Source organism: Sus scrofa, chromosome 5, assembly GCF_054392235.1.
Source record: "Sus scrofa isolate SSC_HxYL_T2T_F1_AM1 chromosome 5, Sscrofa_HxYL_maternal_Yorkshire_Landrace_v2.0, whole genome shotgun sequence".
NCBI classification, from domain to species: Eukaryota; Metazoa; Chordata; class Mammalia; order Artiodactyla; family Suidae; genus Sus; species Sus scrofa.
Genome location: NC_139387.1, coordinates 22132679 through 22160587, shown reverse-complemented (window position 1 = coordinate 22160587; position 27909 = coordinate 22132679). Strand labels below are relative to the sequence as shown.

Genomic DNA, 27909 nt, shown 5'->3' with positions numbered 1-27909 from the left:
TGAAGAGACAGTGTACATCAAGATGCCCCGTGCACTTTCACCCGGCAAACAGCACACACAGCAGGCCTGTCTCCCTTCTTTATTGATCTCTGGCGATAGCAGGGTTCTGGGAGACCAAGGGCAGGGGTGAGTCACATGCGTCTCTGCCCCACTCAGGGTGGGGTAGGAGGGACAAGTGGCCGGTGGCAGGTCTAAGAGACCGTGATATGACTTCACACGAACAGGGCCCACTGTACAAATGCATGGCTGGTATGTACAAGAGAGGAGGAGGGCAGTCACCTGGACTTGAACCTTTCCTGGGACAAAGCGGGGTGAGAGGAGCCTGAGGAGAGGATGGAGCAGGGGCCTGGCTGGGCTCCCTTCAGAAGACAGGACAGCAGCAGCCCTGAGCCCCTCCCCATCTGCCTTCCACCCCCCACTCCCTACTCCTCCCAGGAGGGCCCTCTTGGCCCCAGAAGTGGGCGGGTGCTGGGAGGGGAGGGATCCTCTGTCTGGGCTATACCTCACCCCCCCACACACCCGTGACCCCCAGCCCAGCTGATCTCTGCCACCTGCGCTCATAGAAAGCAACCTGACGGTGCTTTGCTGCAAAGACCTCGAAGCGTTTTACAGACATTGGTCGGATGGGAGCCTCCCAGCCCCAGGGGACGGGAAGGAGGCAATGGGTTCAGGACTCAGCCAGGGCAAGTGACAAGCCCCCAGGGCCGAGACCAGTCCCGAGTCCTTGAGGATCCCAGGAAAGGCCTCCTCTCAGCCCCTGGTCCCAATGGCTCCTGTTCCCCCAGTCACCATTTCAGAATGGGAGAGAGGGAAGGCTGCGGGGGCGGGGCCGTGCAGGTCTTGGGTAAGAGGATGTCCCCCCATCCCCAGGCCCTGGAAAGGTACCATGTCCTGAGGGAGCCCCCTCCCCGTGCACAGGGCTCTGGAACCCCCCAGCCTTCTGTCCTATTCCAGCCCCTCCCAGGGGAGGAAAAGGGGGACCCAGACCTGCCAGCTAAGATCTGGGGTGGGGGGCTGAGGAACCCCCAAAATGTATTGCTTAGAAACTTGGAGGCAAAAAGGATGGGGGAGGGCCCAGGGGGCTGGCATCTCTGCCCCTCCCCCCAGGCCCTGGGACGCCTCCAGGAAGGGCCCCCTCCAGCCAGTCATCTGGCCATGGGGAGAGTCCAGAGGCAGGGGGATGGACACAGTGACCACTGGGGGCCTGAAGTTCCCCAGTCTGGCCGCTGGGAGACTAAAGTGCGCCCCAATGGGTGTCGGGTGGGGAGGGGCCCTTCCCCCAACCCCACAATCTCTGGCATTTGTCCTTTGGGTGGGCTGTCTGTTCCGCGACCTCCATGCTCCCTTGGAGCAGATGGGGGAGCCAGTCCCGATGGATGATGCTGATGACATCAAAGACTCTGGACTCGAGGAGGACCTGGGGGAAGAGGAAGAAGCCTCAGTGCCCTGACCTTTGCCTTCATCTCCAGCCTGACTTACCTTCCTCCTGTCCCGCCAGATCCCCATTCAGTCCCACGTGTAGCTGTGCCCAAAAGTGCCCTACAAGGAGGTGGCCGGGGCTGGAGCAGAAGACTGCCCAGCTGCCCTCCCGGATTCTTACACCCTGGCTGCTTCCTCTCCGACCCCTCACCAAGGAGTTGCAGGGCCCCACCCAGGGCAGAGGAGCTGCCTCCTCTCTTCCTGCAGGGCCTGGGAAAGAAGGGGCAGGAGGACCCCCACTTCCCGCTCACGCCCCAGCTCAGTTCTGTGTTCACTTCCTCCATTTTCCTGCCTGGAGAGTGGGAGACCCTCACATGCGCTGAACCCCAGAGAGGACCCTTCAAAGAAGCCTGTCGACACCCAGCTCGCCCCACTTCCTGCAGAACCTCAAGCCCCTCCCCGTCCACCACACGGGCTCACCCGGGCCAGCCCCAGGCTAGTCCAGATTCCCATTCTGGTTGTGCTCGCCTTCAGCAGGGCAGGCCGGGGCCTCTTCCTCACAGGGCGACAGCTCGTCAATGGACATCTGGTTGGTGATGCCTGCAGAGGGGCATGAAGGCAGCTGGAACCAGACCAAGCAGTATTTCCCCCCAAGCCCAAGGAACGTGTGGAGAGAAGTAAGGGCTTCTCAGGCAACCCCCTTCCTTCAAGCTGAGCCATGTTCGACTCCTGCCCACTTGGGGAGAGCCTCTCCCCGAAAATGCACAACCCTCAGCTCCCACGCTAAGGATATGATATCTCAGCCAGGCCACCAGGTGCATGGGGTCCCTTGGGTTGTGGAATATGGCTGTCTTTTCAGAACCCATTCTAGAACAGTCCAAACCAGTCAGCTAGTCAGTCGTTCCTGTGATCTAACGTCAGCCTGAGCAATTCCCCTCCCAGCTCTGGGAAGGAGTCAAAGGGTAGCTCCAGGGGGTTAAGGAAAATGGACCCGCCACTGCTCCATCAGCAGCCCTGCCCCCACGGCCGCATCCTCCCGGTGGACCCACCACTTGCTGCCCGTTCCTTCCATTTCTGCTTGTTCTCCTGAATGTATTTGGTCCAAGTAGAGCGGAAGCTGACAACGTCAGGGTTGGGATCTCCCACTTCCACATCCAGAGAAGGCTGGCGCCACTGGAAGCTAGAAGCAGGGACCCCCCACAGTGCAGACGTGAAACCCCGCCCGCTCCAGAACCATCTTCACAGCCTTGGAGTGGGGGGGATGGAAGACGGGGGGGGGGGGGGGCTCAAGGAGATTGTCCTTCTCCTCTTTTCCCACCGCCAGGTACCCCCAGTCCCCATCTCTGTCCACGCCTTCCCTCCCACTGGAAGGAAAACAAAAGCAGATTAGCAGAAAGGCAACAAAGACAAAAATATGGTGGAAGGGACACAGGTGTGGCCACAGCCCCTGCCCCCATCCTTCTGCCCGTGAGTGTGACCCACAGCAGAGGGTTTAGAGTCACCAGCTTCTTCACCCCAGCCATGCATGTACCTCCTCCCTGTAGCTCCTGGCCAACCCTGCCACCCTCACCTGGGCTGATTTTTAGACTTGGAGTCCTCATCCCCCATAGGCTGGACACTCTTCTCGGCCACATCAGTCAGCACAGAGAATGTGGGCTCCACAATGAAGTCAATGAAACCTGCAGCACAGGGGTGACACAATGGAGGCGTCTGACCCGGGGGCTGGGCAGAGGTTATGGCTGCCTGGGGTCACCTGGGGCTGACAAGTTCCCAGTGGGGACAGCCTTTGGGATGATGTCTTTGTGACCCCAGAGAACTCCCCACCATCACACTCCCTGGCCTTCTGCCCAGGACACCCCATGCTCTAGCACAGCAGGCTGGCCTGAATGGGAAGCCTGGCTTTGAGGGGTGGGGACTTGGAGCTGTCCCGCCCCAGCCGAGCCAGCATTGTCTCCCCTTCCAATCCTCTCCTCCCTCCAGGGCGGGACACTCACCAATCTGGGACTGTGCCACGAGAGTGGAGGTGCGGTCACAGAGCGGAGAAAAGGGCAGGCCCAGCTCTGCCTCCTTGTCACCCTGGGGGAGCAGAAAGGGTGGGGAAGCACCTCAGTCTACAGATCGGGGTGCCGCTGGTGGGGAGGGGCTGTTGGGGAAGAAGGGGGATCTCTGTGCCTTTGACCTGGAAATGGGTGACATGCAAATGGAACGCCACTGCCAGCAATTACTGTTAAGCTATTCAGAGATGACCATTTATCCCATGGGTCTGGGGTCAGGTCAGCAGCTGCAGGCAGCTGAATGAAGAGCTGGAGTAGGACGAGGGAACTTGGAGAACAACGCGGAGAGGAGGCCCCCGAGAGAGGCAGCCCAAGATGCCCCATACCTGGCGGAAGAATTCCTCCATGAGGGCCTTGGTCCAGCGGCTGTGAACTGACCACTGCTTGGTCGGGTGGCTGATGTCAGCAGCATGGAGCAGTAGAGACAGGGCCTTGGACTTGTCAATCCTGTCGGAGCAGGTGGCAAGAGAAGGGAGAATGATCTTTTAGGAAAAGGAAGGCTGAACCATTCCTAACTTCCCATCACACGCCCTCTCTCAGCTCTAACTCCAAACACCCTCTGAGGCTAGACACACACACATACACACACATAAAGGAAGCAGCCCAGGCTCCCAGGATCAAAGGGCTGGGTTCGAATCCCCGTCACAACTCTCACACACTAGCTGTGTGACACAGAGCAAGTTACTTAAAATTTCCAGATTTCATTTTCCTCAGTCCTAAGTGGAAATGAAAACAGAATCTGCCACACAGGGTTGTTCTGCGAGTTAAGTGACGTACAAGTATTTAGAAGAGTATCTGGCACCTAATAATGGCTCGGTAGATGCTATCTATAATGATTATTATAATAATTATTATTATTATTCCCCAACAATGACACGCTCTGACACTGCACACGCAGACACCACACATTAACACACACCTTCAGGACACACACAAACACAGTCTGTTCTCTCTTACCTTTCTATTCTCCCACCCACTTTTAAGCAAAAAGAGACGTAATTACAACATTTGTTCTGGGCTCTTTCTTTAACCTCACACAACTCTCCTGATAGCCCTTTAGAGGAGGCACCAGCGGCGGGCTGTTATTGGGGGGAGGCCCATCATTTTCACATTTCACAGGTAAGGAAACGAGTCCAGACGGCCGGACAATTTTTGCAACATTCCAGATTCAGCCTGTCCTCAAGTTGTCCTGAGAATGGCCGTCTCAGGCCCCCAGCCCAGGTGCAGTGGACCGGCTGCCTGGGCTGCACACAAACCCAGAGCCATGCGCGCACACGCACCACATACACGAGATGCACTCAGATGCCTGGGGCCAGGAGCATTCCCACAGCCTGGCAAAGACTTGGCACACCCATTACCCACGTGGATGCACCCCCAGTTCACACACCCCTCAGTCTGGCTTATCCCTGGCCACACCCCACCAGGTGTCACCTCTCCAGCTGCTGCAAGGCCGTCTTCATGGACTTCACTTGCTGGAAATGGCAGGACATGTCTGTGGCCAATACCATCTCGATGACCAGGGCCCGCAGCTCTCTGAAAGGGACGGAAACCAAGGAGTGACCAGCCCTGCCAGGCAGGAGGTCCCGGAAGTGGGAACAGAGGGGGAGGGGAGGGGCCTCTAGGGGTGCCCACCCCCAGCTCCCCACTTACACAAACTCATCCTTGGTGAGGTTGATGAATATGTTCATCTCGTCGTCCTGCATCATCCGGAAAACAGAGCTGATGTGGTGATTCTCCAGCACTGAGCGATCGTTGTACAGGATGGCACATTCTGACCTGCAAAGCCCAAGGTCACCTTGTCCAGCCCTCTGTGCCTCCGCTTGCCCCCCGTGCCCCTGCCACGTCCCCACCCCTCACTTGGTCTGGATGTGGAAGCTGTTGGTAGTGCCTGTGTGCTCATAGTCATGAATGGCTGCAGCAAAGATGATGGCCAGGACCTCGATCTCCGACAGGCAGTGCTGGGAGAGAGAGACAGAGACAGAGACAGAGGGTGAGAGGGGGCTGAGCCCTGGCACCCTCTGCCTGAAGACCTCCACACACAGGCCAGACCACTCAGCCCAGCCCTTCCATTCTTCCAAGCCAGCTCTTGGGGCTAATGCAGCCAGGCCGCTCAGCTCCTGGAAGCGCCAAAGACCCTCCTCCATCCCAACCTGCAACAGCTCACTGCCTCCCATCCCCAGGGTTGCCCAGGAAGTCAGGGTCCACTCAGGAATTCTCTAGAGTAAGTACAATCTGACGCTGTAAAGACTCTGGGATGCCAAAGGGGAGGAGCCGAAGAGAAGAAACGGGAAACGGGAGTCTAATCCAGACTTGCCAGTTCTGCAGCCGTTAAGACCCTGAGTCACAGAAGGGTGATCTCTGGGCACCTACCACCATCCCTGTGCGGAGCAAGAAGCAGTGGACCGTCTGGGTAACATCGGCTGCGTGGATCTGGTTGTGGTAAGGGTTCTTGTACTTCCCATAGCCTGTCTCCAAGGCGTCCAGGAAAGTCATCAAAAACACAGTGGGAATCTGCAGTAGGAGGGAGGAAACTGAGATCCGTGGAAGACACGCGGGAATGGCTGGTGGCTGAGGACAGGGGCCAGCAAGGCCCTCTGTTTTTGTGGGTGGTGATGGGGTGGAGGTGCCAGGGATTGAGGCCCTCTTTCTTTAGAAGGCAAGAGGATTGAGGAGAGGGCTGGCCCTCCAGTGAACCTGGGCCCACATTCCGGCTCTACCACCCGCTGGCTGTGTGACCTTGGGCAAGTCACCAGCCTCCCTGTGCCTCAGACACTTACTTGAAGTATGAAGTGCAGACTGAAGAGAATACCACCTACCTTGAATTTAATGTGATAAGTACAGGCACTTAGTAAGTGCTCTCTAAAGAGTAGTTATAATTACTATGATTTCCCAGGAGATTTCTCAGAAGAGAAAAGAAATCTCCCCTCCTTCCTACCACCCCACCCATCCCTAAGCCAGTACCATGGGGAGGGGCCCAGAAGGAGGGGAAAGAATAAGACGCCCAGGGGGGAAGACCCCTCTAGCCAGACAGATCACCCCTCGTCTGAGAAGCCTTCCCCCACCCTCCAACCACCCCACTCACACAAGACCCTGAAAGCCAGAGCTCTGTGGGGTTACTCAATCCCACCTCAAGCTGTGCATAAGCCCCAGGGCTACATCTGCCTCCTTCAGAGGCTCCAGGCTCCCAGAGGGCAGGGCTGGTATTTGCTCCTGTCCCTGGATCTCTGGGGCTGGGAGGAGAGCAGGGTTCAGGACCAGGGGAAGCTTCTGTAGAGATGAACCACAGCGGTGAGACCCAGAAGAGGCGCCACTAGTCAGTCGGACCCCAACATCCCCTGCCCCCACCCCTGGAGGGCTGTGCCCCAAATTCACGGAATTTAAAGGACCGTTTCCGTGACAACTGCCCTTGCTTTTGCGTTGCCATGGTGTCCCTGAGGAAGGGAAGGGAAGGGGGGAGCAGGGGAGGGGCTGGGTGCCCAGGAAGGGAATGTGGGGCTTGAGAAGGGCGGCTCCAGCTAAGGTGTCTCCCGGGAGAGACACTGGAGCAAGAAGGCTCCTCTCTCCAACAGCCTTGGAGCAAAGCAGGCTGTGGCTGGGCCAGACCCAACCTGATGCAGTCATTCTTGGGGTCCCCCAGAACCAGGCCGTCCAGGTGAGGAAGCACCTGTAGGAGAACCTGGTGTCTGGAGTAAGTCCGAGAACCAGTTTGGAGAAAGAGGAGCTGGAAGGAAGTCTTAGGAAAAAGAGCAGCCTGCTGTTGTCTGTCCTGGAGAGGGCAGGACTGGAGAGAAGAAAACAAAACTGCAGAAGAACAGGCCTCAGAAGAAAATCCTAGCCGAGCATCTCAGGAAAGTTCTGGAAACACTCTAGGGAGTTGTAAAAGGAGGAGTCAGGGGTCAAGGAAAGGCTCTCGATGATCTGTTTCAGTAAAGCAGAGGCAGACGGAGGCAGGGGACTCTCCAGAGCCTCTAGGAGGGGCCTCCAACTGGACTCCTCTGAGTCTCTCATTCTCTTCAGAACACGCACGTTCCCTCCACCCTAACGTGACCAAATAACCCCATTGCAACTCTTCAGCCCCCCTTGCCCTCCACTTCCAAGTGTGGTTTTTCCACATGGAACTGACTTTTTCCAGCCCCCTTTCCCTCCTGGCACAGGATCTAAAGAGAGCTTTAATCCCCTGTGCTTCCTGGCCAGCCGAGCTGAAGAGCAAATGGAGTCCACAACCCCCTCCTCCCCTCCGACAGCCCTACCTAGCCTTGCCAAGAGCTGATCCTCTCCATAAAATTCCTTGGACAGAGACTAGAGCTGGAGGGAGAGGGGAGGAAGAGCCCCCCCCACCAAACGGAGAGATGCTAGTCCCACAGGGGACCAGCTGACAGCATCTGGACTCTAGGCCTCCAGGGGCAGGAGGGCTGCATCGGACAGCTGAACCTGCAGCCCGCCAGGGGACAGAGCAAGGGGGAGAGGGCAGAATCCTGAGCTGGACAGTTGCAGGGCTAGAATCTTCCCCTAGAAAGCAAGAAATGAAGGCAGTGGCTGTGACTGCAGCAAGTGAAGGGAAGGCTAGACCGGGGTGGGCACAGGAGACTTCCCTGACAGTGAGGGAGCCTGTGGACCCGCTTGGTGCCACTCTAAGAACAGGCGTGGCGGGAGTGGAGAATCCCACTAGGAAGGAGGCTGCCCAACCTTAAAGCGGCTGATGAGGTTGTGCCGAGTCAGCAACTCAAAAACGATGGTCCTCAGGGCGTGGTCATCAGCTGCCCGGTTCAAGGAAAAGACATTAAAGCACCAGAGGTCCAGATTCTGTAGAAAAATAAGGAATTAGGCTGGGAGACTCCCAATGGGGGGGGGGGGCAATCCCAACAGCAGCAAGGGCCGCAGTTAGACTTCAAGGAGGACTTCCCAATGATTACAGAGGCTTGGGAAGCCAGAAAACAAAGAAGTGGTGAACCAGGCCTCTTTCTCTCCAGGTATCTCTCAGTACAGGAGTGACAAGAAGTCAGGAGCTTGCCTCTTGAGTGGCAAAAGTTCTTTTGAGGAACATGGGAATGACAGTTAAAAAGGAAGGTAAAAACAGAGTCTGAACACCCCAAGGACTACTCCACCCCCCAACCTTCTCCCCTTCCTCAGAACCCCAGGGTCACCTTGAGACAGTTGAGGACAGCAGTGGAATAGGTGGGGCCCACCGAGGTGTAGGTTCTCCGGAACATCCTGCGGGAGGAGAATGAAGAATGACAAGCCTGGGGTGGGGCCAGAGGCTGGGGTCTGAACAGGTGGGGCTGCTGGTGCTGTGGGGCCCTGGAAGACCGGGTGGCTGGGAAAGAGGGACACCGCTAGAGGCAGAGGGAGGCAGGGCAGGGCCGGCCTCACCGTTCCACGAAGATCCCGGCCTGCACTGCGTGGACGATGCTCCGGAACTTGGGCTTCTCCTCCGCTCGGCGGCCTTTGGCCCGGGTCTGCTGGGTGAAGGTGGAGGCCAGCCAGTCCCGCACCTCTGAAGGCACCGCGTCAGACCGCAGCTCCTGTAACTCGTCCTCCGTGTCCAAGATTTGTCTGAGGCCCCAGAAGGGAAGTCACAGAGGAGAGACAGCCGCTGCTTCCACAGCCTAGACCCTGGGCCCGTCCACACCCCACCCCTTGCGGACTCTCACACTGGCTCTCTCCCTTCTCCGACCCTCCCCTTCCTTTCTTTCACTAAGTCTTTTTACTTCTGTTTCTCTATCTGAGGTCTCCAATAATGAAACTGGTCACTATGTAAGGTAGTGAGACTCCCAACTCTGAAAGTGTTCAAGCAGACAGTGGATGGACACTGCATCCGTCGAGGATGCTACAGACCAGCAGCACTGTCCAGCAGAAATAAAATGCAAGCCACATATAAGGAACCAAATTTTCTAGCAGCCACAAAGGGTAAAAAGAAACAGGTGAAATTCATTTTAATGATACATTTTCTTTAACCTAATACACCCAACTTTTCTCATTTCGATGTGGAATCAATATAAAATATACTGATGGAGTTCCCTCCAGGGCTCAGTGGAAACGAATCTGACTAGTATCCGTGAGGACGCAGGTTCTGTCCCTGGCCTTGCTCAGAGGGTTAAGGATCCAGCATTGCCATGAGCTGTGGTTTAGATCGCAGACACGGCTTGGATCTGGTATTGCTGTAGCTGAGGTGAAGGCCAGCAGCTCAGCGCTGATTCAACCTATAGCCTGGGAACTTCCATATGCCATAAGTGCCGTCCTAAAAAAAAAATTAAAAAAAAAAACCAGGAGTTCCCATAGTGGCACAGCAGAAATGGATATGACTAGGAACCATGAGGTCAAGGGTTCGATCCCTGGCGTTGCTCAGTGGGTCAAGGATCCCACATTGCTGTGAGCAACTGTGTAGGTTGCAGACACGCCTCAGATCCTGAGTTGCTGTGGCTGTGGTGTAGGCCAGCAGCTGTAGCTCTGATTTGACCCCTAGCCTGGGAACCTCCATAGGCCGTGGGCGCGGCCCTAAAAAGACAAAAGACAGTATATATACACACACACTAATGAGCTATTTTACATTCTTTTCTCTAAGTCTTTAGAATCCAACCTGTATATATCCACATCTTAATTCACACTGGCCACGGTTTCAAGCCCCAAGAGCCACATGTGACCAGTGGCTCCTATCCCGGGCAGCAGAGGGCTGGAAGGCCTCTGCACAGGAAGAAGGTGAGGACCAGATGAGCTTTAAGGTCCCGTCCAGCTCTGGAACAGTCTTCTCCTCCTCTTGACATGGGTGTTTGTCTCTGCCTCCTTAACTCTGGGGATATTTCTACCTATAGACGTGTCTGCTCCCCTCCCAGCCCTGCTCTGGCCCTGTCACTCGTGTGTATCTCCCGCTTTCTGTCTGACTCCCTGTCCCGAGATCACAGTGTCTGTCTGGTATCTTTCTCCTCTGTGTGTGGGTCTCTCCCAGAGGCCCAGTATCTCCAGTCGCACCGCGTCTCATCGATATAGACGGCCTCCAGCAGGGAAGCTGTGTACTCCAGGTTTTTCTTCAGCTCCTCAATGTTCACCTCTCCGTTCTCCAACTGCTTCACCATGTAGCGCAGCCTGTAGGGGTGGGTACAGATAACCTGCTTAGGCACTGCCACCTTGTCATGAAAACCGGATACCCTCTAATGGGATGCATTTTACAGAAACAGCCTCAGCACTCTACAAACCCTTCATCTTTCTCACAGAGTAACAGCAGCTAAGGTTTTTCATCACAGGCGCTTGCCACTGCCTGTACTAAGTTTATCTACCCCCCAAAGTTAAATCCCGGGCTCTTCCTGCCTCCATGGCCCCCGACCCCCTCTGACCTCTCAATACCCCCCTTTTAACTAATGTTTCCTGAAAAACTCTTGTTTAGATTGCCTGGGCAGGTACAAGCCCCTAGGGTGAGGTTTGGGGGGATGATCTGTTTCATAGTCTAAATAAGACTGAAACCGTCTATTTCCCCGCTGAGAGAGGACTTTGGGATTAACAGCCATCAAAAGAGCACCCAGGATTCCTCCATTATGTCTCTTGATCTTGGTGGGGAGGGGGTACATGTCCACAGCTCCACTGTCCCTGGCAGGGATGGCAAAGACGCAGAACAAAGACCAATCTGAATGCTTTCGCCTGGCCTCACTCCACCCAGGCAGAGCTAATGGATTATGATTCCAGAATCCATCAACCAGGACAAGGCAGGATTAACCCCTGCCTCCCCAGTGCTGTTCCAGAGAAAACCTCTGGCAAAGGGTGACTGAACCTACCTCCTCCTTCTGGCTGGCATCAGCTTCCCCCAGAGCCACAGTAGTGAGGGTGGGGTCAGGTGTCTCACTTCCTGAGTGCTTTGCCTGAAGGGACAACCCCTCACTTTTTTTGCACTCACAAATTCTGGGGGATGGTGATTAACTGGGAGGCTTCTTAAAAGTCTGGTCTTTGACTGTCTGAGTCCAGCCCAGGCAATCACAAAGCAAAGCTCTCTGACTTTCGATGGTAATTTTAAAGAAAGCGATTGAACATTTCCCTCCGGCTCCTTCCCCCAGCCCTGCCCAAACCCATCCAAAACCAAGGTGGGGAGAACCAGTGACCGGCACAGTTCCCCACTGAGAGGGGCTTCAGAAGCCCAAGGTCGCCCTATGAGTCAGGGAGGAGAAGAGAATGAGTCAGGGACCAGAGGCTGAAATTAGCATCAATTCCCAGGGATGCCGGGGGAGGGAGAACAATGGCACTCCCGAACAGAAGCAACTCTAGAAACCTGGGGTCTCAGCAGCTTTGGAATAGGGGTGCCCAAAATAGCCAGCCAGCCCCAGGAATCATCACTGGTCAACTCTCACCTCCGGGACCAGCAGTCCTGGCCAAGGACAAGTCTGAATGCAAGTGGGGCAGAAAGGAAAGGGGAAAATGGGCAGGGAAAGAAGTTGGAGGGTGACACTGAAGCCTCCTCGGTGGGCTACCTTCAAATCCCTCTGCCCACCTTCCTGCTATCCCAACTCCAGGTGGAAAGAGCAGGTTGTTCAACAAGAAAGAGCCTGGGCTCAGTACAGCTCAGCCTCAGCTCAGGCATCACTGGGGAGGAGGAATAGAGGCTGAATGACATAAAAAAGGCTTTCCAGTCAATGAGCTGGAAAGGGGCGACTAGGAGCCAACTGGAGCTCACAGAGCAAAGAGGTCTGGCTCCACCTTTGGGGCCAAGGCACAAGCTGGGGCTTCCCTCTCCCGGTCAGTCCCTGTGGCCAGGAGACCTCAAATCTGGGGACACACAATCCAGGGAAGAAAGAAAAAATGTCTCTGGTTCCATATCCCCCCAGATTCCCATCCTAGCCTAAATCTTCCACCTGGATCAGCCCTTTTTACAGCCACACCTGAGCATATGTAAGTTCGCTGCAGCTGCTGGCCACAACCACACCAAATCCAAGCCTCGTCTGCGACCTACACCACAGCCCATGGCAATGCCAGATCCTTAACCCACTGAGCGAGAGCAGGGATTGAACCCACAACCTCATGGATACCAGTAGAGTTTTTAACCCGCTGAGCCACAAGGGGGAACTCCTCTTCTTTCTTGAGCCACCTTGGGAAACACAGGCTCCCCAACTGAGCAGCCAAGCCCACGGGTGCTCATTTGCATGTATTCGCATAATCTCTAACAATGCTGCCAGCTCTACATTTTAAAAAGCGCTTTCTCCTACATTATCTCCTTTTATCCTCACAATGGGCCTAGAGAGAGGGAGGGAGGCGGGAAGGCATGGCTACCCCTATTTCCAATGCAGAAACGGGTTCCTGGCACAGCTCTGGGAGGCTAGAGTCCTGCATTCAAACTTCTCACTTCCTCTGAGCCCTGGGCAAGTCACTCATTCTTAATCCGTGCCTGTCAAAATGTGGCCTGTAGACCTGTGGCATCCGAATCACCTGGGATACTTGTGAAAATTTTAGATTCTGGGCCTCCCTGGACAGCATTAAGGTTTGGGTCCAAGGATCTGCATGTTTAACAAACATCAGAGATGATTCTCATACACGCTGAAGTTTGAGAACCTTTATTTTCAAGCTTCAGTTCCTTCATCTATAAGACAGTGTGGATAATAATAAACCACCTGTGAAGGGCTGTTAATAAGAGGATTAAATGAAATAATGTATGCTAAGGACCTGGCATATACAATGAGGCTCTATAAATATGACCTGAATGGGAATTAACTGATCAGCATCACACACAGGCCTTACCCAGCTCACACCTCAAACCCAGCAAGCGCGTGCCTTCGCCATCCCAAGTCCGGGCGGAAAAAAGAGAGCCTAGTTTGGATGGAGGCTGGTAATTAGGAAGCCCTCCACCCCCGCCCCATCAGGAAATGAGAGGATGATAATGGCCATGATCACTTCTTTATAATTACAAACCTGACCTGAGCCTCACAATCATCTTGGGGGAGGTTATATGGCTAGTCCAAGATCAACCAGCTTGTCAATCTCAATCAGGTCAGCAAGCCTACAACTCACGCTCCTGAGGCCTAACTGTGCACCAAACGTCAAGGGTGAGGCTGGACCCCACTGCCTCACAGCTCCTTCAGTCTCAGTCATCTGTGCTTCAGGGGGTGACCATGTCTGCCAGCCCACAAGAGGCTGGGGGCATCTTGATGGCACTGACAGTGATTCGTCTATCAAGGCTGCTGGGCTCAGGGCACACAGTACATGCTCAGTAAATGTTCATTAAACAAAAGGGAAAGGGGACAGATCAATCAGGCGGGGTGCTATCCCCCAGCACTCACAACTGATATCTCAGAGCCAGGGTTTGTGAAACTTGAATGGAGCGCCTGGGAAGAAGAGTGAGGTTGCAGATTGGCTTTCAACACGGCCTTCCCTCCAAGTGCCTCCCGCCTCCTCCACCTCTCAATCTTGTCCAGGAGCTCCTGTTGAAATCTGAACCCTACACCTCCAGATACCAGAAGGGAGGCAGGAAGGAGGGCAAGAAAGATTAAAGAATAAATTTGACAAATGAGGAGTCCAAGGAGGGGACCTGGACTCAGGCAGCTGGAAGGATCCAGGTGCTGGCCTTCCTCCTCGGGAAGTTACATAACTCCCCTGCACAAAGCTTCCTGGCCTGGCGGGGGGCCTCGTGGATTCTAACGTCCTTCAGACTTACGAACCACCCCCCCCACCCCAGACTTCCCCAAAGCCCTCATTTTGCCACCCCTCTGCTTGCATGAGCAGGATGCTCACCCGTGTCCAGTTCTCATTCAGACCAAAGGAAAACTGGAAGCTTCCCAACTGTTGTTCCATGCCACCCCTCGCTCTGGTTCACCAGCACACCTCTCCCTCCTTTACCTTCTGTCCCTGCACCACAGGAATGCCTCAGATTCTGACCCCTGGAGGCCCCAGTCTCTATGCAGCCAGCTGGAAAAGGCAGCTCCCGGCTACCAATCCCAAAGTCCCAGAAGACTGCAGTTTCCCCAGGCCCCATCAGATGATCTGATGATTTCCAAGCCCCCTGCTGCTACTTTCAGCATCCACATTCCCTAAAACGTCACAGGGCAGCCTCAAGCTACGGGGCTGGGAGCTGAGAGAAGAATTCTATTTCCCTTTTGGGTTTTCAGGACCAGGTGAGGAGATATTGGAGAAATGTGAGATCCTGAGGATGATGGGGGCCAGGAAGGCAAGAAGGAGGGGAAACACTAAATCACTTGCCATTGCCAAGTCTTTCTCTCTCTCTCTCTCTCTCTCTCTCTCTCTCACACACACACACACACACACACACACACACACACAAACACACACACACAAACACACACGATATGGGAGTGTCAAGTCTTGATCCCTCCCCTCCACCAAACTACAACTAGTAGACCCACAGCAGCCTGTCCTCCTCCGCCCCTCTCCCTTCCTCATCCCTGGGCCTACCTGAGGATGGGGCCCTGGAGGTGACTCCTTTGCACAGGAACAGGGCTTGCCATGGGAATCAAAGTTTCCTACTTCGGAATATCAAAATGCTGTCCCCAGGGCACCCAGGCCCCTGAGGGGAATGGCTCCCTCTTGGGCCCCTGACTTCCTTCTCCAGGTCTCAGCAAAATTGAGTGACTGACCAGAGAGAATTTTGGGGAGGGGAACAGGAAGAGCCTGGCTGGAGGAAGGAGTGATGAGGCAGAGACCCAGCCCACAACAACTGGGTGAGAGGCCACGGGAAAAGTTTCACATCTGAATCAGACTGAAAACAAGAATCTGTTCTCAGAAGAATCCCAGAAAGGACAGAAATAGCACAGGCCAGCCCTTAGCTCTAAGGAGGTGGGGCTCCTCTTTGGGGAGAAGGAATGAGTTAGAGGAGGCTTAAGGGTGCAGGGCCAGGGAACCATCCTGAATCTGTCCCGGAGAGGAAGTCTGGAATGGAGAGGAAGGGGCCCAGCAGGAGCCCCCCAACGGGACTAAGGCAGATTCAATTCCCTCCCAGGGTCTTTTGCCAGGGCCATTCTTCAAAATGAGCTTCAACCCACCTAAAAGGATGAAAGCAAGACAGGAGGAGAACTAGAAATTGGAGGGGAGGGGCTTGCTGAAGCTAGGGATCCGGGGATCCCTACCCAGAGACCTGCTCAGCAGGGAGGGGAGCCCTCGCTCAAGCAGGGACCGAAAGTCAGGAGGACTTGCTCATCAAAACTGAGAAACTGGGCAAGTTTAACTTTCCCAGCCCCAGTTTTCTCATCTGTAAAACGAGTCCTGGGAAATAACTGTGAATCAACTGGAGTAAGGTCAATCCAGCCCAGAGGGAGAAATGATGGCATAGCCCAGAAAGGGTCTAAGGACCAAGACCCCTTCTTCCTCCTCCAAGCTTTGCTCTTGCTCAGGTTAAGAAGAATCCAGCCGCTGCAGCGGTAAGTGAACGTGCGCATACAGCCCCAGCCCGCCTCCTGATTGGCTGTGGGATGACGTCACCAGCACAAGTGCATTGGGGCTGCGATTGGTCAGTGGAAAGGCTGGGCGGGGCTAAGGAGGAGAGCTGGGGGTGAAGCCAGATGCAGCCGGTGAAGTGAGTTCTCTAGGACTACAGTCTCCCTCATATAGGGGCTGGGGGCAGTGTGGGGATGAGTACGACAGGAGAAAGGAAAGGAAAAGGGCCAAGAGCCAGGATTTTATGATGGGAAGTCTATTTCCCCGCACCCCTACCCACCAAAAACAGGGAGAAATTAAAACACCTTGTCGCTGTGCCATAACCTTGAGGGATTATAAACAAATGAAGTTTGGGAAATTACCAAAACAAGTGGAAGTGGGAACGAGAGGAATGGAGGTTAAATGACTACGAAGCTGCGTTCTAGTGAAGTCCTGGTAGCCACGAAGCAGGTCTGTTGTGGTGGTAAGTGTTTTTAGAGAGAAAGGACTAAACCCAGACTCAGAGACCTATAACTGCACCCAGGAGAGGTGGGACAAGTAATTTGGCCTTCTCTGCTCGCTTGGAGAGGTTGAGGTGGGTGAGAGTGTGAGCAGGTGGTAGCCAGCTGCACCCAGCCTGGAACACCAAAAAACACCAAACCAGTCCCCCTCCTCTCCCTCACCTGACTCCAGGCCCAACCAACTAAGCCAAAAAGGCACTAACTTCAACCTACCGACTGAAAGGTAGAGATTTCTTAGACTAGAAAAGCTTTAAAGAAGATATCTTGCCCATCCTTCTGCTCTTTTGCCCAGTAGAACCAAAGCTGGTTGGACAAATAATGGCTTACCACATCACCCCACCTACATACACCCCAGCATGCATCCCACACACGTTTACCCCAGCCCATTAGTTACTATTCCTAATTACAAAGGATATTAATCAACCATCATTCCTTCCTTGGTGGGGGGGAACATTCACACATATGGGAGTTCCTTGGTGGCTAAGTGGGTTAAGTATCTGGCATTGTCTTTGCTGTGGCTTGGGTTGTTGCTGTGGCACAGGTTGGATCCCTGGCCTGGGAACTTCTGCATGCTGCAGGCACAGCCAATAAATAGATAAATAAATGGTTTTTAAATTTTTTCACACATTTCCACTCACCCACACATATACACACATGCCACACTCTGCTTCTTTCTGAGCTAAGGAGACTGTCCTCTGGGTGGGAGGCAAGGCTTAGATGTGGTGACCCCAGTGTGAATTTTCCTTTAGCCCTTAAGTGTAGTTTTAAAGGAGCCCAACTATAATGCCTCCCTCCTTGGTCCATCCCCACCCTTCCCCATTTGCACTGAAGAACAGGAATTGGAATAGGGAAAGAACAAACCATAAGAGACTCTGCCTCTGGTCAGAGAAGGGGGGGTGGTGAATGTGGGTGGGGGGAGGTTGTGGGGAAAGGGATTAACTAACTGGCTGATTGATCTAAAGGCTCCAAAAATCGCAGAAATTGAAAGAACTGAGGAAAATGGCTAAATCCAATAGAAAGAGGAGTGAATTAAAATCAAGAGATTTTACCTAGACTTGATCACTATGTGTGACCTTGGACATGACACTCTGGGCTCCAGTTTCCATGTCTTCCAAACAGGTAAATATACACTTCACAGAATCCTCACAAGCATCAAATGAGATCATATGAGAGCACCTGGGGAACTATAAAGTGATGCATATGTGCAAAACTATGTAATTTTTACTTAGTCCAGCAAATGTTCACTAAAAGTCCTCCATGAACCAAGTCCCTGTGCCCACCCACATACCTAGGGCCCCTGATGTGGAAAAGCCCTGTCTCCTGACCACCACCACGCCAGATGTCTGGGGCTCCCCCTCCCAGCTCCTTATTCCACAGGGACCATCAAAGCAGTGGAAGCAGAAGCTGGGGATACACAGCTCACGAAACAAGAACCAACCAAATTCCCACCTTCCCCAAGCACTGCCACTCCCCTCACTCCCCTGGCTTCTCATTACTATACAAGCAGCCCCGCTTCTGGCAGCTGGCTGGGCACAGTGGCGGGGGTGGCTCCAGAGATAAAAATAGCCCCTCTGGTGGCAGAGCTGGGGTGCCATCCTGGGAGGCGGCAGGCCTCAGGTTGACATGGCAGCGGTGGTGAGACATCTCTAGACACTGGACAGAGGAGCTGGATGGAGGGAGCGTCGAGGGAGAACAGGGCAGGATGGGGGGGATAGAAACCAGTTGAGTAGAGGTAGATGATGGAGAGGGGCAGAGAGAGAAGGGAGATGTAAAAAGTGCTATAAAAGGTCTGAGAAACACTGAAAAAGAGGAGGAGGAGGAGGAGGAGTGTGTGTGTGTGTGTGTGTGTGTGTGTCTGAAGACAGCTCCCCCTCCACCTCCTGACCAGAGCCGTTTCTAACAGGTGTTCCTAGCAACAACCCAGCAGCTCAGCTCAGCTGAGGAAGGGGGTGATCTAAGCAGCTTGAGCCTCAGCCCAGACTAATAAGAACCCAAATATCCCAGCTCCCTGCTCAGCACACAAGTGAGTCACCTCGTCCTCAGGTTTCAGCCCTTGAAAGAGGGAGAACATGGGCGGGGTGGGCAAGAAGCTCAGGAAGGCTAATCAAAGAGGAGGCCCCCAGTCCCGAGAAACTCAGGCTCTGGCTCACTTGTCCAGACCTCTTCTCCCTCCCTGCACTATTTTTTGTTTTTGTTTTTTGGGGATGCACCTGGGGCATATGGAGGTTCCCAAGCTAGGGGTCAAAACAGAGCTGCAGCTGCCCGCCTACACCATAGCCATAGCCACAGCAACGCTGGATCTGAGCTGCATCTGTGACCTACACCACAGCTCACAGCAACACCAGATCCTTAACCCACTGAGCGAGGCCAGGGTTCAAACCTTGGATACTAGTTGGATTCGTTTCCACTGCACCACAACGGGAACTCCCTCCCTGCACTATTTAATTCTGCTTATTAACTACCTCCACGTGGACCATCCCACCGGCCCTCCAAACCACATCTCAACAGATGTTCCCAGCAGATGCCCTGCTTCCAGGAGACCTAACAGATGTTGAAGGTGGCCTGGAATGGGCATGTGAATTGGAAGCTTGACAGGGGACCGACTGCCAGTGTGATGGGAGCAGCCCTAAACTGTGGATCAGCGGGACCTGAGTCTGGTCCCAGCCCTGCCCTCCACATTACCAACTATTCATAGGCATCAGTTTTCCCACCGTAACAAGATGCTGTGGTCCCCAGATTCAGTGCCTGGGTTGGAGGCCCTAGGGAAGGAAGGCGCCTGGGTCTTGATTCCCTGGTTGGAGTTTATCTTTTCTGAATGGCTCACTGCTTTACCCAGCTCAGCCCTAACCTGATGCTTTCTTTAAAGGAGGGCAAGCTGGCTTTATCATGGGAAGGTTACATCTAACCTCCATGAACTTTCCAGAAGGTCTCCTGCATCTGTCTTCAATCCATCTCATTGCAATGAAAACAGCAGCAGATTTTCTTGGCATTTCAAAAAAAGACACAAAGGGGAGTTCCCATCATGGCTCAGCAGGTTATGAACCTGACATAGTGTCCGTGGGTTAAAGAACTGGAGTTGCCACAAGCTGCAGCATAGGTTGCAGATACGGCTCAGATCCAGTGTTGCTATGACTGTGGTGTAGGCCTGCAGCTGCAGCTCTGATCCAACCCGTAGCCCAGGAACTTCCATATGCTGCAAGTGCAGCCTTTTTAAAAAAAAAAAAAAAAGACGAGAACAGGCGAGGCAAAGAAGTCTTTGGGGTGAGTCTGCTGCCATGAGATTTATTATATTTCTTTCAGAATGGAATCTCTAAAGCTACTGCTTATAGGGAGATTGTTGGGGTTTAGGGAGCTTGGCAACACTGTGTGTATGTGTGTTCACTCATCCCAGGCCCTGAGAAGTTTCCAAACAAGGTGGGCACAGAGGAGAAAACTAGGGGGATGGTGCCAAGTTAGATGTGCAAAAGCTGATAAACAGGGGAGCATGGAAGCCAAGCTATCGGAAAGAAAGAGGCTTCTCTAGCCCCCAGGTCCTGCCTGCCAGACAATCACTAAGCCCCCTGGAAGCCAAGCTCCCTTCTCAACCTAAATGGTGCCAACACCAGCTGGCAGCCTAATCATCCCGCTGCAGCCACCATAATTATTTGCAAATTCTGACTTATTATTTGCAGCTGCGGACTCAACTGACCTGGGGGCCTGGCTGCATCCAACAGTACCACCTGAGCACCCCCTTTCTAGCTTTCCTCCCAGCTCCTGGACCCAGGCCTCTCCGTGGATATGCCCTCCCCCACTCCAAGCCCGCCTTCTGCAACAAAACCCCATCGCAGCTCCGTCAGTGGACTTCTGCCAGCTCTGGGATGCTGAAGTCGTATCCTAACCTGCTGTTCTCTTCCCAGCCAGGGAGAAGATGCAGCAGGAGCTGAGGGGAGAAGAGCAGCTGCAGAGCTGGGGACGTGGGGGACAGAGGGGCAAGAGCACTGACTCCAGGGACCTCCCTGCAGTGAATGGATCACAACTCGCTTTTCTCCTTTGCCCTTCTCAGTAGCCCCTCTTCCCTTCAAGTTCCAGCTTGCCCCCCTCACCATTCCCAGGATTCTCTCCCCCAGCTCTCTCAGACCACAAAGTCGTCCTCCCTTAGGAGAGAATCTCATTATCTAACCACTTCCAGTCTTCCACTGGTCTCTGCTGCACCCCACCTGCTGCCCTGGTTCTGTCCCCCTTTCTCTGCTGCTGTCCTGAAGAGAGCTGGAAAATAGCTCCTCCACTTCCGGGCCTGTGAAAATCAGCCCCTCTGAGATCCAAAGGCAATTACTTGGCTTCCTCCCCAGAGGAACTGGAAGGATGAGGTCACTGAGGAGGCAAAATACAGGCCCTTGCGGAATACCGGAGTTGAGGCTGGACTCCTAAGCTGGCCCCAAAGAGTGCCTGCAGTGCACCTGCTCTGAACCATCCCTGCAACAATGCCTGGGCCAAGGAAAGCCCCAGGGGTTCCTGACTCCTGGCCAAGGTGAGGGAGGAGTAGGAACACTGAAGGCTAGAGTGAGGGGCTAAGTCAAAGGGAAAGGAAAGAGAGAGGAGGAGAGCAAGCAGAGCCCAGCAGAGAAAGAGAAACCAGAGAAGGACAGGAGCAAAGGAGGGAGGGGGCAGAGGAAAGGATGCAGGAGGAACCAAAGAAGAGGAAAGCAGGGGGAGCACCAAAGTTGGAAACAAATCCTCCCATGATTCCTTGAAAGATTCAAAAGAGAGGGAAAGAGGAGTTCCCTGGTGGCACAGTAGGTTAAGGATCTGGCATCACTGCAGTGGCACAATCACTGCTATGGCACAGGTTCAGTCCTTGGTCTGGGAACTTCAGAATGCTGTGGGCGCCCACAAAAAAAAAAAAAAAAAAAAAAAAAAAAGGAAAGATCTGTTATAAGGATTCCCAGCTCCTCCTTCCCAGTTTGATGGGAGTGACAAAAAGGGGGAGGGGGAGGAGATAAAAGACAAGCACTTACTTCACTGACTTCAGGAGCTCCTGGACAGGGGGCAGGTGGAGCAGGTCTAGGGTCTAGAGGCATCCAATTATCTCTCCTGCTGAGTCTCTCACCTGGCCTTCCAGTCCCATAGCATCATCCCCAACCCTTCACCCTCCTCCTGGCCAAAGTGATAAATGCAACCTCCAATGTGGGATCTCCTCTCTGTCTTTTTAATCGGCCTCCTGGGGCTCCTGTGCAAGCAGAGTGATATTGGGTTTTAAGGGACTTCAGAGATGCTCTAAAATAGGATGTGTCATCCTTGGTCATGTCACCTCCAGGCCCAAAGACAGGATAAATGCCAGTGGGGAATTCCTCCAAGGCTCACAGGACTCACCAACAATTGTTCCTGGGCTCCCTACACCCACCACATCTTAGAACTGCACATGCTTCGTCCACTTCTAGTTCGACCACTTGAAAAGCCATGACAAGGAGTTTCTCTCTTTTCTTTGGACCTCAGGGACCCACACCCTTTGTGGAACAGCCCTCCTCCAGCCCCGTCCAGCCTTCTATTCTTTAAGTTCAGACACTCGCCTCACCCGCTCCAGACAACCACTCAACAAGATCCAAATCATGTCCCAGTCACCAGGACTCAAACCTATTACGTCACAATTATTCCTACCTCTTTTTTTTTTTTTTTTTTTTAGGGCATATATAAGTTCCTTGGGCTAGGCGTCAAATCAGAGCTGCAGCTGAGGGCCAACACCACAGCCACAGCAATGTCAGATCCAAGCTGCATCTGCAACCTACACAGCTGCTTGTGGCAACGCCGCCTCCTTAACCCACTGAGTGAGGCCAGGGACCGAACCTGCAGCCTCCTCATGGATACCAGTCAGGTTCCTAGCCTGCTGAGCCACAACAGGAACTCCTATTTCTGCCTCCTCAGTCTTTATTTTTTCCCCATCCAAGCCAGTGGTCACCCGTGTATTCCCATTCTGCTGCCTCTTCACACAGCAAGCTCGCCCATGTTGAAAGAACTCCAATCTTCACCATTTAAAGACCACTTTCGCGTGGATGATACCAAATAAAGAACTGAGATGCAGAGAGACTACGTGACTTCAAGATCATGCAGCTAGTATTTAGCAAGGTGGGAACATGAACTCAAACCCAAAGCCCCCCACTATTCCCTATGCTCTTTCGCTACTACCCCCAGCCTCCCTGACTCCCTCCAGCCAGGTATTCTGACCAGAGGTTTGTGAAGTTCTTCCTTTCATTTGAATTTGATTTCCCCTATCTCTGCACCTCCCCTTCACCTTCCTGCAGGAATTTTCCACCCTCCACCATCGAAAGATGCCTCATTCAGGACAGAGCTGATAGAGGAAAATCGAGACATCAGATGGGAGAGTGGAAAGAGAAACCCAGGAGGAGAGATCCCCTTTGCCATGGCTGGAAATAAAGGCGGAAGGGCCGATCCAGGGGGCAAGGCACTGAAAATCATTCCCGCCAAGGCCTGGGAGAAATGATGCTCCTTTTTCTCCAGAGGTCTAGGCAGCCACTTGCAGTTTATCCTGCAATCTTCACAGCAGCTCCAGAGCCATATGCAGGGAAAGGTTTTCAAAACTGGTAAGATCATTCCATGAGGCACATACAAAATGAGGCCAAAAGGTGGGATACATCAGTGAAGCACCCAGCCCAGTCCCTCGGCTTCTTCCGCCTGTGCATTAGCTCTCCCCAGGAATGTCAAGAAATCTGAGTGTGTCACAAATACACACACCAGATCACACATAACGTATTATCCCATTACCTACACATACACTCACGTACACACATCTATCATCTCACTCATACACAGGACATCTTCGGGTATTCAGGTTAAGTGCATATTTATTATCCTGACATATTTATCATCGCACATGCCATTTATAAACATAAAAACAAAGGCATTATCACAGAGGTCTGACTCCACCAACTGTCCTCGTCACACACATCAACCTGTACCCAAATATATATGTATACACATCAGGCATTCACAATTTCATCCTGATACGTCTCGTTTGCATGTCCAGATTGTTTCTGTATCCTCTCTGTAACTCCTTCAGTTCCAGACTCTGTTCTGAGGTCCTCATACCCCCACACTTTTTGAATATCATCCTTTAAAACAATAACAACAACAACCTCTTCCTTTCTTTCATCCCCATTCCCCCCCTCTCCCCCACCCCTGCACACGGGAACTCATGCACCACAGAATCAGAGACAGAACTGGCTCTGTGACATATACACATATATTCATTAATTCATTTGTTCATTTCTTCATTTAACAGCAACTATCGAGTACCTATTATGTTCCAGGTACCACACTAGATTCTGATGAAACAAAGATGAGCAAAAATAATCTCCATTGGGGTCCTTACTTCAACTCCCCTGAAATGACCTTGAATTACAGCTTAGGACATTGGGCCTAGACCACAGGAGCCTCAGTAAGCACCATGTGGAGAAGGGAGAAGAAAAAGGGATTGTGTCTGTACTGTCCCAAGGAAGAGGGAAGTTCTGTCCCTCTTTCAGGAGAAACTGGAGCAGAGAAGAACAGAGTGATACTTGTATTATCCTGGGGGAGAGAGAGAGAATTCATGTATGTGCTTTTGCTGTGTGTATAACCCCCTCAAAGGAAAAGATGAGGCAGAAACCAAAGTGATTGAATTTTACCACTTGGGTGGGTGTAGCAAAACGAAGAACTGAGTGCCTGTTCTAACATACTCTCCACTCCATTTGATGGAGTTGAACCTAATTACAAGCCAAAGAATCAGGAGCTATGTACATTTTGTCCACCACTATATCCCTAGCATCTGACCCATAGGAGGCACTCAATTAATAGTTGCTGAATGACAGAATGAGCTAAGAATGGTAAAGCAATCTCTGCTCACAGTTTTTCTTGTTTCGCAGAAGACACAGAAAACCCTTTCAACTTCTACTGGCCCTCCCCATACTCCTCAAGGCCCTCTGGTCTCAGAGGAGGCAAGTCCAATCCTTCATCTTAGGTTAGAGATGCTGAAACTCATCCTGGTCAACCCACCATCCCCAAACTGTCTGTCTCAGCTTCTCTCAGGCCTCAGTGTATGACTCTAACTAGTTAGGAAAATTTCCTGCGAGGTAGAGGTGAAATCCCACAGTTAGAGACTCTCCAGCCAATATGCTCCAGATTCTGAATTTATCTTTGGCAGAGCGCTCATATGGAAAACAGAACTGCTTGATGCCCTTCCCAAGAAGAAATTGCCCTGCATAATTATATTAATATGGGCTTTTTCAACCAGAGAAAAAAAAAACACCAGGCCCAGCTTCCCTAGAGAGAATCTAGGTGTCCCAGATTAGAAATTAAAAGGGTAGTTGGGGTGGGGGAGATAGGATATGTTGAGAAGGGGAATCGATATATAAATATATATATATTTATATTTATATATCAGTATATAAATATATATATATATTTATTTATATATCAGTATATAAATAAATATATATATATTCCATCCGTTTTCATTTCTATTCAGTATCTAGTCCTGAGATAATCAGGTCCACTCCCCTATTCCCAGACTAAATAGTCCCTTTCCACCCAGGCCTATTGGGAGTGGGGTAGGGCATCTATTTCCTTTTAAAGGAGGAAATGCCCCCTTTGCTCACCTTTTCAGAAACCGCACGACCCCAGACTTGTTTCTCTCTCCTACTCAGCAAAAGCCCTAAATCCTTTCATTTCCTTTCATCTGATTGACGAAGCCTCCTCAATATTCAAACAGGACCAAATCCAATAAGCCATCAACTCGGGATCTACCTTGATATCAAGATCTTCTGCTGCTTTGAAATAATGAGACTGGGAATCTATTCCTGGTGATTAACTTTGAGGAGACGGAACTTTTCTGGGTAAGTTATTACATGCAACTAGCACTCCTAAGGAACAGACTGCTGAAGTGAGTGAAAGCCAGAACGATCTCATCAATAAGATTAGTGATCCTTGTCCACTCTGATCTCCTGTAAGGACATGTCAGCCAGCACACTCTCCAGGAGCAGCTGCCTCTACTCTCTTCTTTCCCCAGATTTCCTTCTGAGGTTCCTCTTCTCTCGCCATTGAGCACGTCTCACACTGAAGGAAGACATAGCAGCAATTTGCTTCCAGGTAAGGCTTTTGGTTAGAAAAGTGTGGGAGAAAGTGAACCTGGTAGAATCTGTTCTTTTGCAGGCCCGCTATCTGGAATGGAGGCCAGGGAGGAATGCGATGAGCCACTAGTGCTGGGGGGAAGCATCCTGGGACAGCCTGAATTCTCCCCCTTTAGACCCTGGGGTCCCTGCTTTACCTTTCAACCACATCCTTACCTACTCTTCTTCCCAGCTTAGTTACCATTAACAGAGCAGCGTTTTCTATCAAGAATCACCTGGGTGGTCCTCCCAACAAAAATCAATCCGGTTTTCCATTTCTTCATCCCAGAACCTCATTCCAAGGCTGCGCTTCATGGAGCCCACAGATTACATTGGCCAGAGGCAGTAAAGGAGGGGACGGAGAAGCACATTTGGATTCCAAGCCTTGTTGCCCACCATGCCTCCGTTCTCCCTATAGCCTCTCTAAGTGTAAGCCTCGCTAGTGTGTAAATCAGACCCAGTGGCCCAATATAAAGGCGTCATCTTGTCTCATCGCCACAGGTGCAGTATTTTTAAAACGACACAATCATAAGCATCTATCTATATTCTACCCCCATCCCTCCCTCTGCCAGAACCCTGAAATGGAAAGCTTCAATGCTCACTATTGAGGATATTGGGGAGGAACTGGGTTTAAATGCTGTGTTTCCTGTATTTTCTCACCAAACATCCGCAGCCTCTTTCATAGGGCCACGGGGGTGGGGGTGGGGGGTTCAGAGCAGGAGAGGAGCACCTTCCCTTACTCTCTGGTTAAGAACCAACAGACTGCAGAGATTACCCGATGGCACTGATGGGGAGATAAACATGATGCATGGCTTGTCTTTGACCCAATCATCTCCTCTGAGGAACAGGAAGAAAAGTTCCTTTCCATCCCTGGAACTGGAGTATGGGACACCTGAGTCCTTCCCTTTCCCATTTATTCCTCCCCACATGCCCTCTTCCTGCAACAATAAGAGAAGATGCCTAAATATGCTTGGGGATCCTTCAGCAACAAAAAGGCTTTGACAGTTACCTTGCCCCTGTCCGTCAATCATTCTTCACCACCACCCCAGCTCCTGGGTAGGGGCTCCATAACCCCCTCCTCAGATCCCAGGTCTGGGGCCCACCCCTTCTCTAGATCCCAGCTGGGTCACCTAGCATTGACAGGAAAAGTGGGCTTCCAGGCCCCAAGAGAAATGAGCAGCTCAGGTATGGGGCGATCCCCACCCCCATGCCCTGTAGGCTGCTGGAGGCAGAAACCACCAATCCCAACCGACATATATATGACCCACAGGTTGGCACAAGTATCCCCATGCACTAGATCTGCATCTGTATGCAACCACTCTACACAGACCTCTGTGACCCCTGGACACTCATGCACACACATGTGATCTGTGTGTCATATCTGCACAACCCTGCGCATGGATACGTGTGAGTCAGCCTGGCACCTTCTGAATGCTGCTGGTCCGCAGCCCTGCCACACTGCAAATCTTGTGCCACCTCTCTGTGCTGCATGTGTCACCGGAGGAGGGGGGGGTGTCCGCAGGCACACTGTTAGCCCTGCAACTCCTAAACCCGCTCCAACCGGCCGGCTTGCTCCGCACATACCTTGCACATGTGGCCTGGCCACGCGTGTCAGGGTAGCTTATTTCCTCGCACCTACCAACATGTGTGCCCAAGAGAATTCACCGGCCTGGCTTCAGCTACACCACAACCCTTCCGCCCCGCTTTCCAGACTCCCTAAGATCCCTTCCCCCCACCACCCCCCACCCCCTGCGGGGGGACTCACAGAGACCGAAGCTTGATCCACATCTTCTTGCTGGGGGCTGACTTCAGCTCCAGGGGTGACGGGCAATCCGACTCCAACATCTCGGGAGGGCTGCGGGGGGACAGCTCCATGCTCAGCCTCTGTCTGTGAAACAGAGGGAGGAGACAGCACCTCGGCTCAGACTCAGCCCCTAGCCGGGAGACCCGCACCCCCCATCCCAGCCCCTTCCCACCTGCGGCTGGCGAGGACCAGCCAGGCCGGTGTCTCTAGGCTCGGCCCAAGCTGGCTGAGCTGCAGTTCCTTGTGGCTCCTCCTCTCCGGCTGCCCAGCCGAGCTCTGGGCTCCCGGTCCAAGCTCTCCGCGCCGCCGCCGCCGCCGCCGCCGCCGCCGCGCGCTGCCAGAGCCGCCTCCTCGCCTCTCTCCTCCTCCCGGGCCGGCTTCCCCTCCTTCCCCCCCTCCCTTCTCCTCTGCCTGCCGCTTGTCTCTCACTCCTCGCAGCCTCTCCTCCCCCTCTCAAAGGATCGCTTGGAAGCGGGGGGGCACACAGCAGCGCCCAAGGGCGAAGGCACGCACCCAGGCGCCGGGGACGGGAGGCTGCGCGTGCCCCGCGCGGGTGGATGCGAGTGCGTGTTTACAGAGTGCGGCTCAGGCGGCGGGCGGCAGGACTTCGCTGTGGGCGGTTGTGTGGGTTCCCTGGGGGT

General features: G+C 53.1%; 1 protein-coding gene across 2 annotated transcripts; it reads right to left on the bottom strand.

The window, feature by feature from the left end:
• Positions 1 to 64: 64 nt before the first annotated feature.
• PDE1B (phosphodiesterase 1B) lies at positions 65 to 27588 on the bottom strand. 2 transcript variants are annotated; one of them, XM_003126207.7, is made up of 16 exons: positions 27441 to 27588; positions 27230 to 27352; positions 10440 to 10553; positions 8844 to 9026; positions 8618 to 8684; positions 8160 to 8276; positions 5844 to 5984; positions 5331 to 5431; positions 5124 to 5249; positions 4905 to 5006; positions 3800 to 3920; positions 3414 to 3495; positions 2990 to 3098; positions 2469 to 2599; positions 1900 to 2019; positions 65 to 1417 (listed from the first exon to the last, which is right to left on the bottom strand). In XM_003126207.7, exons 2-15 carry the CDS (start codon positions 27337 to 27339, stop codon positions 1916 to 1918), a joined length of 1608 nt encoding a protein of 535 aa, XP_003126255.5. In that variant the 5' UTR covers positions 27340 to 27352; positions 27441 to 27588; the 3' UTR covers positions 65 to 1417; positions 1900 to 1915. The 2 variants fall into 2 exon arrangements, with proteins under 2 accessions (XP_003126255.5, XP_003481646.2); XM_003481598.5 differs by lacking the exons at positions 27230 to 27352; positions 27441 to 27588 and adding an exon at positions 14853 to 15035.
• Positions 27589 to 27909: the final 321 nt, after the last annotated feature.